Below are 17,665 nucleotides of genomic sequence, written 5' to 3' on the forward strand. Positions count from 1 at the left end.
AACACCTTCCGCAGAGTACCCTGGCCCGTCCCGGCCTTGCTCCTTTGGGTTGCCCCTGGCTCTGGCCTCTCAGACAGAGCTGTGCTGTGTTGCCCCTGTGCTCTCAGGGCTGAGGGGCTTTCCAGGCACTAGGGAGCCATGGAGGGAGCAGGCCTTCCCATCGTCCCTGTCCCAGGCTAGTGGGAACCCACACCCAGACAGCAAAGCCAGACCTTCTGTGGGTTCCTACCAAAGTCCGCCATGTTTTCTACATAACTAATGTAAAGTATCACTCCAAATCATCAAAGAGAGATTTTTTGAAGTGGTAATTGAAGGGGTGAAAAGGAAAGCATCGCCCTATAACCACAGAGTTCTGCTTCACGCCACCTCCTGTCCCTTGCCTCCACAGTTCAGTGCAAGTCCCTGCTTAGGGAAACTGGGAAAGAGGGTGCCATGAGAGAGCCACAGAATCTTCAAGCTGTAAAGAATCCTCAAGGATTCGAATAGACCTCTCTCCCAGTCCAAGGACTGCACTGCTGGCTGGTCACTGGCATCTACTTGACATTCTTCTGGGGACAGGAAGATCATTCCTTCCCAAGGCAGTCTTCAGTGCTAGAAAGTTCATTCCTAAAATGGAGAAAACCAATCACCCCATAATGTCTATCCATTGATGTTAGTTCTGGAGGAAAATAGGAGTGCACGTTCCATGTTCTTCCTCTGCACCCCTGTTCATCCTCTACTGTGGACCTGCAGCTCACATACCCTGCTGCCTTTTCTTTATCTGCTATCCCTGGTTCTCTCAGTTTCTCATTCAGCACCATCCCACATGCCCTTCACCCTCCGGACACCATCCTCTGGGGACACCCCTGGCAAATGCATCAAGAGGGGAGCATGTTGGGACTAGGGTAGGCTGGCCGGCCAGTTTCCTCTCTTGTACAAGCCCCATAGGGCCAGACTTCCTCCCATTGATCCTGGTAGGACAAGGAAATGGGTCCACAGGCCAGTCCCTGACTGATGCACCCCAAAAACCCCTCAGCAGTCTGTGGGTAAGCACACAGAACTCCCCTCTGCGTACAGTGGGGTCCTGCTTATCAGCTCTGTAGCTGAAGACACCTTCACACCTTCCTGAACAGAAAGGACGGGTCTCGATTTCTCAATGGCAAGAGATCCAAAGTTTCCCCAAGTAGCGCTAACCCGCCTCTCTGCCAAATTGCTGAGAGAGGCCCGGAGCAGAAAACAGTCCGGCCACTCTCCAGGGAGACCTTGGGAAGGATGCCAGCCTCAGAGCAGGCGTGGGACACCGATATCCAGACTCCGGGGCAAATGCAAGTCTAAACTTCCCCGAGGATCAGTTACATGGGGAACCAGATTCGTAATTCTCTTCAGCGAATTTTAATTTATTGGTGTCTTTTCTTGCAATAACAAAGTTGCATTTTTCATTTCCAAAAATTCCAGGGAGGCTCCAGAAGGTTTACTTATGTTTTCCAAAGTGATTCATTTTTGAGATGCTGCCAGCGTGAAGAATTTTCACTCCAAGGGAAATAAAACTCAGGACTAAGTGGAAACCAGAACTTGCAAAGGAATACAATCTGGAGTACGATTCCATTCTCCGTCCCAGTGCGTGGGCACAGAAAGAAACCACATTAGTTCAAGAAGCTCCATACCTCTCTTTCCAACCGATCCCCTGAATATTTCAGCAGCTCAACGATTTTGGCTATTATCTGATCTTCTCCGTCTGTCAGGAGGAAATTCCAGTTACTTCTTTCAAGAAAAAATATAATCTATAATCTTAATTTTTCTTCCCTCTCCCCTCTACCGCCCCACAATTCTTGCAGCCTGCTTAGGGATTGAGGGAGACATGTGCTCTGTAATTCTTAGTAACTTAACTCTTCCCTCACCTTGTCTGATGAGGCACCAACCAGACACCCTCTCCTACAGACCCCTCCTTTCCTTTCTTCTTCTTTTTTCCCTTGGCACCCCCACTTCTCGCTACGAAATGCATCCTATATTCATTGTAAAAATGTTGTTGACCATGTTAGTTCCACCACTCATGATCCCATCTCTGAAGATAGTTGGGAGAACTTCTTTCTGGTCTGTAGGATTCTCCTGAGCAGACGGTGCTTTTTCCACGTGGACACCATAAATTCCATTTGGTGCTATACCCCCTTTGTGCTGCTAGAAAGTGCAGAGCCTGATCTGTGGCTCCCATCTAAGAGGGGGTTATAGTCTTCTTGGCCTGCATTTTGGGGAATTAAACTCATTCCTAAACCCACCTTATTTTCCCACTAGTGTTTTCATTTTACATTATCTTTCAAATGTGGTCTCTTTTATCCTCTGAACAGTGTATACTTTGTCTGCTGTCTTTACAACAAGGCAGGGGATAAATAAAATTATTAAGTTCTCCCACCCCGAAGGCTAACATGGCAGGTGGATGGAGATGAGGCTGCAGTCGGTGTGTAGTGTGTATGTTGGAACGGGGGAGGTGGAGTATGTTTTTTCTTATCTCAAAACATGCTAACTACTGACCAGGAGGAAAATGATCATTGCTATAGAACAGAATCCGAACAGAGAAAAGCTAGTTACTGATCCAGAGGCACTTCTCCTTTATGGCACAATCTCCGAAGTCATGGAGTGAGGAGGGGAAGGGAGGCCGGGAAATGAATCCAGCCCATCAACATCCCAAGAAGGTCCAGCGCCCATGCGAGTTTTTATCTGTCGCGGCCGCCTCTCTCAGGAAAAGTTGCTGTAACAACGGCCTGCATTTGTCAGGTGCACAGACCAGAGCCTTAGCTCGAGGCTGGTGCAGGGTATTGCTTTATGTCTCCCAGACACCCAGGGGATAACAATAAAGTGGATACACTTTTCAGCACAGGCAGACAGACCTCCTTTCCTCCGGCACCTCACTCTAAGCCTGGGTGGTACTGTGTGCTCCCAACAAGACTGCACGAGGCTGGTGGCCTCAGCACTCTGCTCCCAGGGCTGGGGGGCACCCACGCCAACACCTCGTCCTTTGGCCTACTGCCAACCCTGGGGCTCCTCTGCCCCAGCCCCTCTGCTGGTGTTGGGGTGAGTGGAGCCAAGAGCAGGGACAATCGTCAGTGGGGGAAAAGAGGAGCCAACTTCTCTTCCTGTGCATCTAGTTCTGCTCCCCTAAACTCCAGAATTCCTGCCCCTCCAATGGGAGCTCTGGTCCTAGATCCTGCTACGGTTTTGCTGACAACCGACCCTGCCTGGTCACAACCTCTCAGTTCTGCTTCGTGTTGTGCACAGACCGACATCTGACAACACCCTGCTCTTTCACAGGAGCCCAGGGCAGTGTTAGAAATCCCTGGGCTGATGCACCATCGACACCTCGAGCAATTCCATAAGCAAAATGGTCCTCGACCAACACGACCAGATGAAATGCTGCATTTCCCTCTGTGGTCGGGGCTGAGTGCTGGCTTTCTACTTCCTCCTCTCCCTCAGCAAGAGGCTTTTCTTTGCACCTAGCAGTGAGCTTGACACGGTGCTTCAGAGCATTGGTGGTGCCCTCCCCTTGGCATGGGCTGGTCTCAAAAGTAAAAAGGTCAGCGCCTGCTGTGTGGTGCTGTCATGCCACGGAGGCGCCTCAGCCGCAGAGCGCTGTGCTGGTGAAATACATGCCTGCGCCTCTGCCTGGCGAACACTCCACCCGACCCGAGCAGCCCAGGCGTGCAGAAGGGGAGTCTACCTTTCTTAGCACCGGCGCCTCTAGGCGGGGACAACAGGCCCTGGTTCTGGAGGAAGTGATGGACAAAACTCCCTTTGGACCTGCAGCTTCCTCCCGGGTCGTGGGGCTCCTCAGGCGGGGGCCAGGAATAAACAATTTCAGCAACGCGGTTGGCAATTGAAACAACTTTCGAGTCTACAGCTGAAACAAGACAAAAATGGTGCTGAGAGGCCCTTCCCAGAACTTTGTCTGGCTCATTGGTATGCACAGCCCCCCCTCCCTCCCCCCTCCTCCCCCCCCCCCGCCCACCCCCTCCCTCCCCCCTCCTCCCCCCTCCCCCAGCTAAGTGAAAAGCCCGGCCTAGAGGGAGAGGAAACTGCCCCGGGGTGGGGGTGTGTGTGTGTGGAGGGGGGAGGCCATTCCTCAGAAAGCCCTGGTAGTTGCCTGGCAGAGGCGGGGGTGGGGAGGAGTACACAGAGGAATGATTGCCACCTTGAAACAATTGCCCTTCTGCACCCTCTTTTTGAAGCCTTGCAACATTAGGGTCCCCTTTCCCCTTTGCGAGGGAAGAAACACAAAAGAATGTGCTTAGTCCTTTGCTCAAGGGAATGCTCATTATGCTTTTATTTTTATTCTTTTTTTTTTTTTTGAACATCCTTTATATCTTGGAGAGCTGGCCCCAACGTGCATAGGAGGGCATTCAATAGTTTGACAAGCCTTTGGGGGTTGGTCACTGAGGAGAGAGAAATATCCCTGCTCTCAGGCCATATTCATTACTTAAGCCCATTATCAAGTAAACACCGAACTCCCCTTGCTCTTGCTCTCAGAGTTATGGTCTTCTCTCTCATCCACGTCTAATGGGAAACATCCAATTAATGCCGGTAGGTAAACCGAGATACATAAAGCGCAATCCATGTATGCCTTTCAAGAATTTATCATTCAGGAAAAGTTATGTATTTGCACACATCACTGCAGAATACAGCATATGGGGACATGAAACTTTAAGTGGCAGTGGCCCCCTGAACGTCCTAGCCTGTGAAGGACAAGTCAGCTCTGGCTCTGGTCAGGGCTGGAGTCGGGTGAGGTGGGCAGGTGGTACCGGTGAGTTATTTGGTACCAAAATTTTCATTGTTGATTTGTCATGAGAAATTTGTACAAGCTCTGTCTTTGATGTCATATGGAGCATATGTAATATGTGAAAAACACTACTATTCCGTTCACTCGTTTGAAGAAAGTGACAGTGGGGGTTTAGCTAGAAGGTTGGAGTGTCCAGGGTAACTCCTGGTTTGTGAATCAGAAATGGATAAGAGAGGCAAGGCCTGGGTCCCAGGGGGTAAGGGGAATTGTATCACTGGCTTTGACATCCCGTGGAGCTGCTGAGGTGATTTCTGACTCCCTCTCCCTAGATTCCTACATGAGAGCTTTGGTGCTCTCTGTTCACACTCTGGGCATCACTGGGAGGCCACGGGAACTAATGCTTTGTCAACAATGCCTTCCTTTAAAAAAGGGCATGATGGTTTCTTAAAAAGCCACATTTTTCATGCGTGGCCCATAGGGTTCAAAAATAGATAAGGAGAGAACTGAGAGACGAATTAGAAAGTCAAAGAGAAAAGGATCGATGCTTTTCCTTCCAATTTTAACAACCAGACCAAAGACATACTTTCTACCTTATTGCAGCCCAATTGGCCTCCTCTGGGACATTTGCCACGCATGGCCCCTGGCAAAGAAATGGGGAAAGGCTGGATCCCAAGGCCAGAGTGAACCTTCTCTTGTGTGTGCAAAAGAGAGGAAAGGACAGCTTACATTCTCTTCCTCTGTAACCCTGTGCAACCTGTCTAGGGTGGTCAGCACATGGCTCTCCCCGTGGGAGTCAAACTGTGCCCATCTTGCACCCAGAGGAAGCAGATGAAGGCCTCAGAGGCTGTCCCTTCTCATCCTCCAGCCCCCGCCATGTGGCAGGGAGATCCTGAGGCCACTGGTGGGCGCTGAAACAGCCACCCTGACTCCATTTCTATGAACCGGTGGATATGGAGTGAGGGAGGCAAGTGACATATGTGCAGGAAAAAGTATAAGCAAACACATTTCGACTCAGATGAGCCAGCTCATGTTAAACTAGACTCTCATTTTAAATACCTTAATTTTAAACACGGAGCAAAGAAAAGATTCCCTTCTTGTTAAGAGTCTATCTCATCTGATGGGTAAGGGAAAATTAGATGGGGCAGGGAGAGGACAGAAAGGCTGTCCATCCTTTGGGGTCTCTGGTGGCGGAGGACGTCATTTTGGTGCTAAGGAGAGCAAGGGAGCACAGTTGAGAGGCTGCCAGTCAGCCTTTGGCCTGAGGCATTAAAAAAAAATTTTTTTTAAAGATGTATTTATTTACTTGAGAGAGAGAGAACAAGAGAGAAAGGGAGCATGTACGCTCAGGAGAGAGGATGAGAATCTCAAGCAGACTCCCTGCTTTGCTTGAAGTCTAAGTCAGGGCTCAATCTCATGACCTGGAGATCATGACATGAGTGGAAACCAAGAGTCAGATGCTTAATGGACTGAGCCACCCAGGTGCCCCCCCACCCAAAGCATTTGTTTTAAGGAGAAGGGGCAGGGCATTTCTCTATGGTTGAGACTGCTATTTCCTTCCTTGTATTCATTTTCTTCGTCCTTAGCAAGAGACCCCTGAGATGTCACAGGCAGCAACGAGTTCAGCTGAATGGACTGCATTTTCCAGCCTTCCTTACAGTAAAGAGTGGCCAACAGTTGTAAGAAAAGTTGAGTACAGGTTCAAGAAAGCTCTCAAAAAGGGAACAGAATCATCTAGAATGAAGATACTCTTTGTGTCAATCTGTCCCACTTGCTTCCTCTTCTTCCTGCTTGAAAAGTACAGGTGATAGCTGGAGTCTCTGCAGCCACCTTGAAATATAAGGTGACTCTGAGGTTGGAAGCCACTAGCCAAGGGATCACAGAATAAGAATCTCTAATGATTGTTGGAGCTGCCATATCAGGCCTGGGCTGCCAAACTTTGATTTTCTCTTATAGAAGGGAAAAATACTCTACATTATTGAAGCCATAATTTGAGTTTTCTACTCTATGTATCTGAACCCAATCGTGACTGTATCATTTCACATGCAGCAAATCCTAGCTGTGGACACAAGGGTTCACAAATCAAAGAACCTGGGTTGGTATTGACACCCATTCTTCTACCTCCTAGACTTTGATCTTGGGACATAACCTTATAATTCTCACTGAAGCCTGATGTCTGAGTCCTGGAAACAGCAGCAAGGTCTAAATTGTGACCTGCAGTTAAAAGGACCCGGGTGACACCGACTGTTAAGCTCTGATTTATATGTGGCAAAATAGAAACAGAATGTGAAGCTCTCTTGAGTCACATCCAATGTAAAAACCAACTAACTACTCACAAAATTAAAAAGCAGGCAAGAAAAAGGTGAGAAGGGAGGATACATTGAATATAAATGTCTATGGCAAGGGCTCCTTGGGAAGTAATCATTTTGGGGCACCTGGGTGGCTCAGTGGTTGAGTGTCTGCCTTTGGCTCAGGTCATGATCCTAGGGTCCTGGGATCGAGTCCTGCATCAGGTTCCCTGCATGGAGCCTGCTTCTCCCTCTGCCTATGTCTCTGCCTCTCTGTGTCTCTCATGAATGGATAAATAAAATCTTGAAAAAAAGGGGAAGTAATCATTTCTACTATTTTAGAGATACTATTTTATCTCTATCTATAGAAAGATCTTAGAAATTTTAATAAATAAAGGCAAATGACACTTCAGTACTATTGAAATACAGAATTCCTTTATCACAGGAAACCCAGATTAAAGTCTGTAAATACTTCCTCTGTCTCTCGGCAAAGTCCAAAGGATAGCCAAGCAGAGAAGCCTATTTAGGGGCCTCCAAACTGTTCTGTATGGTCCAGAGCTCAGCTACCATCTGTACCATTGCGGGGTGGCGAGAGGATGAGTCCTCCCAGATAATCTCACCTCTAACTTCTACTGTTCTAAAATTTTCTAAGTCTAATGGGAAGTAAAAGATTCCTTGATCCTAGTGAGTGAGTGAAAACTGCCAAGTGTGGGTAGATTCTCCAAGTAAGCCAGGACAGTCACACCATCTTAAAATTGAGACATTACTGCCACCTGTTGACTAATTATTGACATATTACCTCAACCATCAAACCCAGCAGGAGAGGGGGCTTTCTTTCAAAATCTGGGCAGCAGGCACTTGGCATCGTTGATGGCTTGTGGATGAAGGGCAATGCTCTGTGGTGGAGCCCTTCATGAAAGTGTTTTATTCAATATAATGCATTCTGCCCCACTGAGGAAAGGTTTTGTTGAAATGCTTCTCAGTTGTTTGTTTTTGTTTTTTTAGAGTGCTTTATAAAAGTATTATTATTATTATTATTATTATTATTATTATTATTATTAAAAGTATTTTTGTATAGAGCTCCTTGATCTTTCCATCCACCCTAAGAGATCGGGAGGGTGGGACACCCTGGTGTACAGATGGAAACAGAGGTCCGGACAGGTGAGCTGATTTACCGCAAGAGAGCAGCAGCCTGAGCCCCTGCAGAGGGCTCTGCCCTCCATGCTGGTCTCTGGCACAGAGGATCAGGATTTTGGGCAGCAAGATTATTTCTAAAGTGGAGCCAGAAACCAGTCCTGCCACCCTTCACTGCCAGCCTCTTACTTTCTGCTCAGTCTTGAGAAAAGCAGGGCAATCATGACTGAATATTAACAAGCTGGGAAACTGAGGCACAACAGTGTCCTGTCTCAGGCCACATTACCAGCTGGGAGGAGATGAAATGACACACACACAAAGAAGGGAAAGATTTTGTTGTGGGAGAGGAAGCCCCCAAAGCCTACCTTCCTGCTCCCTGCGCTGTTCCACGTTAGTAAGGGACCTAGACCAGTGCTGGCTCCGATGACCATCTTCCTGTTCTGCTGCCGTCTGGCCCTCCACACGGAGCATAGGTGAGTGCTGGGAATCTTCCTCTTTTTCTATGACTCCAAAGAATGTTCTCCAGGAGGACTTTTTCTTGGCTGGGCTGAAGGGCTTCTCACTGGATGGGGAATTTCTGCAAGGCCATGACACCTGTGTCTGTGAGTCATTTGCCACCCAAGCCCTCGGTCCTTTCTGGGAGAAACCTTGTCTTCTAGGCAGCCTTGGCGAGAAGATGGCAGAGGTGTTCTTGAAGACATGGTGTCTGGCATAGAACAGCAGGATTTTGAATTCTATGCTGTCTGTGTCATCATCATCCAGGGGGATCTCCTCCAGATCACAGGAACTGGTGGTGCACATGACGAGCCTGCAATGACAAAGCCCACACGTGTCCTTTTACCTGTGAGCACACTACTCTCCATGGTCAGGGGAGACAGGCGTGGAACTCCATGAACATTTAGTGAGCCCCTATTCTGTTTGTGCAGGGAGGCGGGAAGTCATCAGAAGTGGAAAATTCAGAGTTCCTTCTGGAAGTGCAGTCTGAGACGAGGAAAAGAGGAGGTGCATAGACAGCTCCACGCAAAGAGTGGACAAGGAGCTGGATCAGGATTGCAGATAGCCAGTGTGGGGAGAAACAGCGCGCTTCCAAGGGAGAGCAAGCGAAATCTCCTTGACAGATGGTAAAGGTTTATGTGGGGGGCACCTGGGTGGCTCAGCAGTTGAGCATCTGCTTCTGGCTCAGGTCACGATCCCAGGGTCCTGAGATCGAGTCCCACATCGGGCTCTCTGCATGGAGCTTGCTTCTCCCTCTGTCTGTGTCTCTGCCTCTCTGTGTGTCTTTCATGAATAAATAAATAAAATCTTTAAAAAGAAAAGAGAAAAACAGCTTATGCGGGTGAGTGAACAGGGTGGACAGAGGGCAGCAGACTATGGTTGAGTCTAGGATCTAGGACATGTGTGGAGAGTGGTGAGAGAGCTGGTGCTCTGTGCATGGCTGGGGCGGAGGGACGTGGAGGGACAGGAAGTGAAATGCCAACTACGGGGGCCTTTGAACATGTGACTGAAAGTTTTCTGTGTTTTCTCAATCGGTTCCATCAGTACATCTCAACAGGAGCCCCAGACCATGGGAGGCAGTTAAAGGGCTTCTTGGGGAGGGTAGGTGAGCAAAGGGGGAGGCTAATTCAGCGGAAGGAAATGCCTGGGGTCCCTGACCCTTCCCAGACTCTCTTCCTTCTTCCTTTATGGTCTGCATTGGCTTGTATGGGTCTAAGCTCCGCAGACCTGCCTCAGGTAACTGAACATAAACAAAGCTTGAGGGTTATGGTGTGAGGTGTGGGGGTCATGACCACTGTGCTCCCTCCTCACTTCCAGTTTTTCATGTCCCCGTCCTATTCCAGGCTTCAAAGATCTTTTCTTCCCTCACCCTCTCCCAATATCACGGTCACGTGATGCATCACGGTACAACTTTTGCTGTCTGGGATCCCTGGGACATCTTCGGAAAGCACTTGCTCCTCTGTTCACATTCTTCCCCTCCCCCGCCACATGGTCCCACAGGGCAACAGTTTGCCCCCTTCCTGGTGGGGGTGTCAGTCATCCCCATTAGGATCCTTTCCCAAGTCTGCCTAGGTTTATTCTCTTCTCCTTAACACAAGATAAGCCCCACCAGGGCAGGCCTGTTCATGTGCTGTTTCCTCTCTGTCACACACCCAGTACCTGCAATAATGCCTGGCACAAAAAGGCACTTGACAATGGCTTGTAGAATTTTTTTCCTACTCCAAGACAGACTGGGCTCAGATCCTAGCTCTGCCACTAGAGGTTATGTGACTTGTCTCTATAACTTGGTTTATCACTTTTTTTTTTCAAAGATTTATTTACTCATGAAAGAGAGAGAGAGAGAGAGAGAGGCAGAGACATAGGCAGAGGAAGAAGCAGGCTCCTCCCAGTTTGTCATGTTGAAAATGGGGATGATAACAGTACCCAATTCATACTGTTATGAAGATGAAATTAATTAATATTTGTAAAGCATTTAGAGTAGAACTTAAGTGTTTGAACAAGTGCCTGATTAAGTCTTTCATTGCAGAATATTTATGAAACTCACTTTGAGCACAAGTGATTTAGTTAAGCTCCAAGGGGGTTCCAGATGGCATTAGAAGAGTGCAATATTTGGAATGAGGAGTTGGGTTGAAGAACTGCTTTTTTTACTTATTGGCAAAGGGACTGAGGCAAATCACTAGCCTCTTTGACTTACATAGTTTTCTACTTACAAAATGTGACTCATGTTATCTAACTCATTGACCATGGAGGAGGACTAATTAAACTGTGAAAATCCTTAAAACAAGTGTTGGTCTGCACAGAGTAGTGCTTTACATATTGGTTTCTTGATTTAGGTAATCTAGTTTATGTCCCGGGTCATCTGCCTGCTTAGCTGTGTGACTGGGTACATTTCTTAATTTATTTGGACCTCCATTTGCCATCTTCAAAATGGAGATTAAAAAAACAAAACAAAACAAGGGGTACCTGGGTGGCTCAATGGTTGACCATCTGCCTTTGGCCCAGGGCGTGATCCTGGGGTCCTGGGATCGAGTCCCACATCAGGCTCCCTGCATGGAGCCTGCTTCTCCCTCTGCCTGTGTCTCTGCCTCTCTCTCTCTCATGAATAAATATATAAAAATTTTAAAACTAAAACTAAAACAAAAAAACTCTGCTTCATCAAATTTGCATGTGGATGGATAAAAATAATTAGTGTGTGTAAATCACTTAAAATAGTGCATGGCAGATGATAAATGCTCAAGAAATATTGGCATTATTATATATTACAATTATTTTAATAGGTCACTTTTTTGTGAGTAAATATTAATGTAAAAGCAAGCTCATCAATGCTTCATTATCTAACTAGTGACTTACAAATATTAGTTTCTTTACGAAGGCCACATTCTTCCTATAGATTCATATGTATTTGTACATAGTATGTGTGTATATAAAGTATCTATTCTGTAAGGTATGTAGGCTGGGACCTGGTCGGCTTTTTCAGCACCTAGCACGATGCCTGACATATGTAAGTTCTCCATAAATATTTGATGAATGAATGAAAAATGATTATAGAGCTGCCAAATAAAATACAGGACATCCTATCAAATTCGAATTTCAGATAAGCATATATTTTAGTATAAATATGTCCCCAGTATTGTATGGAACATACTTCTACTTTAAAAAAAAGTATTTGTTGTTCATCTGAAATGCAGATTAAACTGGGTATCTTGCATTTTTGCGCAAATCTGGCAACCGTATGAATGAAAGATATAGTTTAGAAATATTGAGAACTGAGGCACACAAAAGCAACTAAAGTGGACCAAAGAGAGAATGAGCAACCCGAGACAAGCTAGAGAAGGAGCCAGAAAGGGTGAGGGGAGAGAGCAGGACAGGCGTTCAGAACTGTGGCAGCAGCACAGGCGTAAGGAGCTGTGCCCAGGTGAAAACCCAGGGCAGGGAAGTGTCAGGACAGAAGTGATAAAGTTTAAAATGTGAAACTTCCTTTGGAATTGGGCAGCTCAAGGATGGCACCAGTGAGAAATACACTCAAGTCCTGCAGGAACGAGGTCTTGAGTGGGAGGGTGAGCCCTCTCTTCAAGCCATACTATGCATCCAAAGACACCTGCATGTAAGTTAAAAAAAAAAACCAAAAACTCCCAAAGCTTTCTAAGGTAGTGGGAAGACTTGAAAACTGTGTGTGTGTGTGTGTGTGTGTGTGTGTGTGTGTGTGTGTGTCACTGACCAGAGAGGAAGGGTCCTGACTTCTTTAAGAAACAAGCCTGCTGAATGCTGATGCAGGAGCAGCATCAGAAAAGGAAAAACCAAGGAGGTCAAGATGGAGCAGGGTCTTTCCATTTTTGCGAAAGAAGAGATTTTTGTCATTTTACAGGTACAGGAAGGAACAGAGTCCTTGCTCCCCCTGCCCCCCAATAGGCGAGACTGAAAATGAGAGAGAAGCAGAAAGCATTGCAGTGCTGAGGTCTGGATGAGGCAATCCTACTGCGAGCTGCGGGGTGCAGGGGTGCTGTGACCCTGGCCTGGAAACCCCTGGGCTGAAACAAATAGCTGACACCTAAAAGTATTAGTTTGGACACTTCAAATGTGTTTAACAAGCATAGGGATCCCCCCCTACCCCCCAAATGATCTTCATTGAAAACGATCTTGCTACCTTTGTAGCTAAGTCTCATTTTAAAAGCCACATTGGGGGAGTTTACCCCATGTCGGATCCCTACTGCTCTCAGCCATTCCTGTTGAAAGTAAAAGCCCAACTTTTGGGATTATGGAAACTTACACCATAAATTTTATGCATGTATGCGGAAAGGAAGTCCGGGTCCTCCCCCTCTCTCCGCCCCCACCCTCCCCAGTGGGCTGGACCAGACCCAGGAGTGGGGAAGCAGCTGCAGAAGATCACCTGTGAGGCTTAGGCTACTTCGGAGACGGGACACAGCCTACTCCTCCCACACCCTCTGTTTGTCTCCTTATCTGGAACAAACGATGGCAAACCTACTTTGGAAAGCAAGGTTACAGAGCTGCTTGGATTGGCCTCTTTCCCCTTGCCCCAGTCACTGAAATGGCTAAAGCCCCCGCCCCCAGTCCCCTGCCCCCAGGGTCCCCGCAGCCTGGCCTTTGGGAGCACCCAGCAGAGAGGGCAGTGTGGCTGCCCAGCGTGTTAAGTGGGGAAGCTCCTCAGCTGTCATCTATCACCAGACCCCCTCCGGGGAGTTTTAGCAGTGGATTCGTTTGTCAAGGTTAGATTTCTCTTCCCTTCCCTTGGCGGGTAATGGATAAGCGTGCGTGCTCTGTGATTCCAGCACAGAGGCTGCCACAACCAGTGCCTGGAGCTGGTGGGGAAGGAGTTGTCTCACGTGGCTGTGGCTGGGCCCGCTGGGGGTGGGGGTGTTGGGGGCACCTGCTCGGGCCCAGCGGAAGAGCTGCCTTCCACCGCCTTCCACTGCTCTGGGCAGAGGAGGCCCGGGTGTCACCTGTGCCTGGAGACACTCCTCCCCAAGGGAGCTCCCCCAACCACAGTTTCAGCTCAGTTTTGTCTGGTGGCCCTGAGCCTCCCCCGTCAGCACCCTATGCCCCGCTGTGCACTTCAGAGCCTGTCTGTCCTTTCCCTTTGTCCCTGGACTTCAGACTTTTTAGTACCTCCAGGCCTCTCCCCTGCTTGTCATCTCTGAGGATGACCTGTTTTTTAATCCTAAGGGTAAAATGAGGCAAAAATGTCTTAACTTCCCATGTTAGTGAAACAGAAGCACTGAGGCTGGAGGGTGAGGGGTGGGGACTCAGAGAGGAGGGAGCCTTCTAGAAGGGGAGGGAGAGCGACTGTCCATTTTACCTGGGCCCCATGCTCAGGGAAGCCACTGAGGGTCTGCAAGAGCTAGACCACGTTCCCAGCAGGTGCTTAGCACTCTGGGCGGCAACCCAGGGATTCCTGTCCTCAGCCCCATCCTTGCTCTAGAGGTGGGAGTTGGCATCCCCATGGGCTCCTGACCACTGATGGGCGGTCGCATCCTCACACACACGCTGTCATATACTCCAAGAGGCCTGCGTAATGTTAAAAACCATCCAGCCAGTTATGTACACTTAACTGCACTATCTCAAACCCCCTGTAGCAAAGGAGAAATGAAAGAGAAACCTGAGAGAGCTGTCTCTCCTCTTCCTGGAAACACCAACAAAATAGATTCTTGCCTGTCATCTTATTTCCAGAGACTGACATGATAAGAACTTTCAAATAAAGCCAGTCAACCTCTCCTCTGGTTAGATTGGCCTCCTTGGCAAAACCAGGCCTGTAGACCCAACCGTGTCCTCCTGGGGACGCTGAGAACCTAGACTGGTGCTTTCTGGTGTTACCTGGGAATGGAGCTGGCTCTGGCTTCTCCGGCTCCAGGTCAGGTGGCAGCAAGGGTAGTTCTATACCTGAGTCTCTCTCCGTAAAACTTAAGAGGAAACTTTCACCGGGTCTTCTGGGCTTCTCATTTAGGGAGGTTCATGGGATGAAGACTCACTTGGCTGTAGCCTCTGCAGGTTGGGGACGGAGGCTGAAGTAAGCCTCAGGCAAGGACTACTACTTCCTCATTAAGCCCTGCCCCTAGCTTTTTAACTAAAGGAGGGGTTGACCTTTGCCCATGTAATTTGACTCTAAAAGTAGTTGGACATTCTTTATCAAAATCTCTCACTGCCCTTTAGGACAATGAGGTGGGTATTTCCTCCAGATAGTTCTTTACATTCTTTACGTTTCATCGGTTGAGCAAATGTTGGCTGGCCGCCTAATATAGGACAGGCATAGTACACACATTTAATCTTAACACCCAGAGGCAGGTGTTAGGATTCCCATTTTACAGATGAGGAATCAGGCTCTAGGAAGCAGCGTGTTTTGCCAGTGGTCCCTGCCAGTGGAGCTGAGACCCAAACCCTGGCCCCCCTAGCTTCACGTTATATCATGTTACCCCTCCACTGTTATTCAAAGATTATATTCAAATGGAATCTTTTCCAGTGGTTCCAGACTGACTCTAAACCTCAGCCATAGAAGCCACAAAAACTCATTTTCCCCCCACAATTTTAAAGATAGAATTCCCTACATATATGAGAGAAGGGAGTCACATATGAATTCACATTCTATCCAGATTCTTAACTGAAAGAGACATTTATGGCCATATATGTGATCCTGAAACCTTGAGAGCTGGCCAGTAAAACATGAAGATGAAGGAAGTGTGAATGGGGAAAGAGGAATTAAGGCTAATTTCATAAAAGTGAAGGAAGAACTGGCAGTTTAAATGTTAGGCAAACAGATCCATGAGAAACAAACGGACAGTGGTTGTGGGAAAGTCAGTTCTTTGCTGACCCAAAGTGAGTGTTAATCAGCAAACTAGTATTTACTGCACATGACATGTGCCAGTCTAGTCAACTTACGGGGTAACAAAATAATAAGAATGGTTTTTCTTAAAAAAAAAAAAAAAGTCGTTTTGGGGTGCCTGGGTGACTCAGTCGGTTAAGCAACCCACTCTTGATTCTTTTTTTTTTTTTTTTTTTTTTTATTTATGATAGTCACAGAGAGAGAGAGGCAGAGACACAGGCAGAGGGAGAAGCAGGCTCCATGCACCGGGAGCCCGACGTGGGATTTGATCCCGGGTCTCCAGGATCGCGCCCTGGGCCAAAGGCAGGCGCCAAACCACTGCGCCACCCAGGGATCCCCCACTCTTGATTCTGGCTCAGTTCATGATTTCAGAGTCATGAGTTCAAGCCCCACGTGGGCTCTGTGCTCAGTAGGAAGTCTGCTTGAGATTCGCTTTCCCTCTCCACTTTCCCTTTTCCCCTGCTCCTGCCTATGTGCATGTGCTCTCTCTCAAAAAATAAAATCTTAAAAAAAAACTTAGTTAAAAAAGAGAGACATATTCATTTGAAATGGTTAAAGAATCAACAAATGCATATCATCAATAACTAAATCACATCGTGTGGGCTAGAGTTGTTATTGGTGTTCAGAGTTATATAACTTAATGATACCGGTTGCAGAAACCATTTACAATCCCATAAGATCTTGGCAAGGTTAAGTATAAACACAAGAAGCGGGAACTGGTACAGGAGGCAGGCTCATTGAAGATACACAATATCCATTAATCATTCAATTTGGCGACTCCCATACCCAACAAGCTAGCACATAATAAGGATGGGACTTAATACATGTTATATATTAAAAAACCAAATACACTTTGTCCTGCTCCTAAAAATACACATAGTGTTGGAGAAAACCTGTAAAACATAAAATAGCATACATTAAATAAAGACCACCATGATCTAGTCAGTGGTAAATGTTATTAAAAATTTGGTGTATTTCCTTCTCCCTATGACAAAAACTTCTAGCAACCTCTGGAGTATCTACCCCGCCCACTGCCCTTCCCTTTCACACTGCTTCCAATTATGGCACTTATTAGGATGTACCCCTGCAGAGCAGTGGACCAAATGACCCCTGCCCCTTTAATCATATCCACGTGGACAAGAAGTGAACTGCTTACTACCCAAGTCAGGCCAATTCAATTCCATATGCCAGAAATTTGGAACTGTGTACAAGGACTCTAGCCAGACTCTGCCGGGTGTTTCAACTGGGTGGCTGTGTTTGGGTTCCACGTAGCAGAGGAGCAAAAGTAGGCAGACTGAGAAAGCGAGGAAGAGACTAATCAAGAGAGAAATGGGGGATCCCTGGGTGGCGCAGCGGTTTGACGCCTGCCTTTGGCCCAGGGCGCGATCCTGGAGACCCGGGATCGAATCCCACGTTGGGCTCCCGGTGCATGGAGCCTGCTTCTCCCTCTGCCTGTGTCTCTGCCTCTCTCTCTCTCACTGTGTGCCTATCATAAAAAAAAAAAAAAAAAAAAAAAGAGAGAGAGAGAGAGAAATGGGAAGCAACAGGGTGCCAGGGAGCAGGAGAGAGTGCTGTCCTGGATCCTGGGAGCTCTCCACTTGCCACCTGGGAGCTGGGAGACTCCTTTTTTTTTTTTTTTTTTTTTTTAATTCAGCTGATCTGAGTGTTTCTTTGAAGAGAAAGATTCCTGAACAAATACAATGTACACGGTTTTACATAGTTCAGATGTTATCATAGTTTTGTGACTTGCTTTTTCTCCCCCCCCCCCCTTTTTTTTTTAACTAGGCTCCACGCTCAACATGGGGCTAGAATTCACCCTGAGATCAAGAGTCCTGTGCTTTACCGACTGAGCCAGCCAGGTGCCCCCTTGTGACTTGCTTCTTGCATTTAGCATCTATCATAAGGTTATCTCCATATGAACGAACATATTTTGTAAATAGAATTTTTAATGGCTGCAGAGGTCCAGTGAATGGAAGCACTAAAATTATTCAAGCAGGCAGATATTTTTTAAATGTTTTGCTTGTTTTCATGTGTTCACTATTATAAATAATATTTCACAGTATAGTTTTGTCATCTTTGCCCCTATTTTGCATTGTTTCCTGAGGAATGATTCCTAGGAGTTGAGTTATTGGCAATGGATTATTTTTGCAATTGTTATATTTATTTTCAATCTGC

At 47.2% G+C, this 17,665-nt stretch overlaps 1 protein-coding gene across 7 annotated transcripts in view; it reads right to left on the minus strand.

Moving 5' to 3' along the window:
• The window catches only part of BCL2L14 (BCL2 like 14), a 36,885-nt gene that overhangs the window by 5,963 nt on the left and 13,257 nt on the right, over positions 1–17,665 (minus strand). For 3 of the 7 annotated variants that reach the window (XM_025455102.3, XM_025455103.3, XM_025455106.3), the window contains 3 exons: positions 8,529–8,971; positions 3,689–3,868; positions 1,644–1,714 (listed from right to left, as the gene is read on the minus strand). In XM_025455102.3, coding sequence (XP_025310887.1) covers positions 1,644–1,714; positions 3,689–3,868; positions 8,529–8,971 — 694 coding nt within the window. Of the gene's footprint in view, positions 1–1,643; positions 1,715–3,688; positions 3,869–8,528; positions 8,972–13,045; positions 13,141–14,487; positions 14,656–17,665 lie in introns of all 7 variants that reach the window. The other 4 variants (XM_025455104.3, XM_025455109.3, XM_025455105.3 and 1 more) reach the window with 3 other exon arrangements.

This window comes from Canis lupus, chromosome 27 (assembly GCF_003254725.2).
Source record: "Canis lupus dingo isolate Sandy chromosome 27, ASM325472v2, whole genome shotgun sequence".
Classification (NCBI taxonomy): Eukaryota; Metazoa; Chordata; class Mammalia; order Carnivora; family Canidae; genus Canis; species Canis lupus.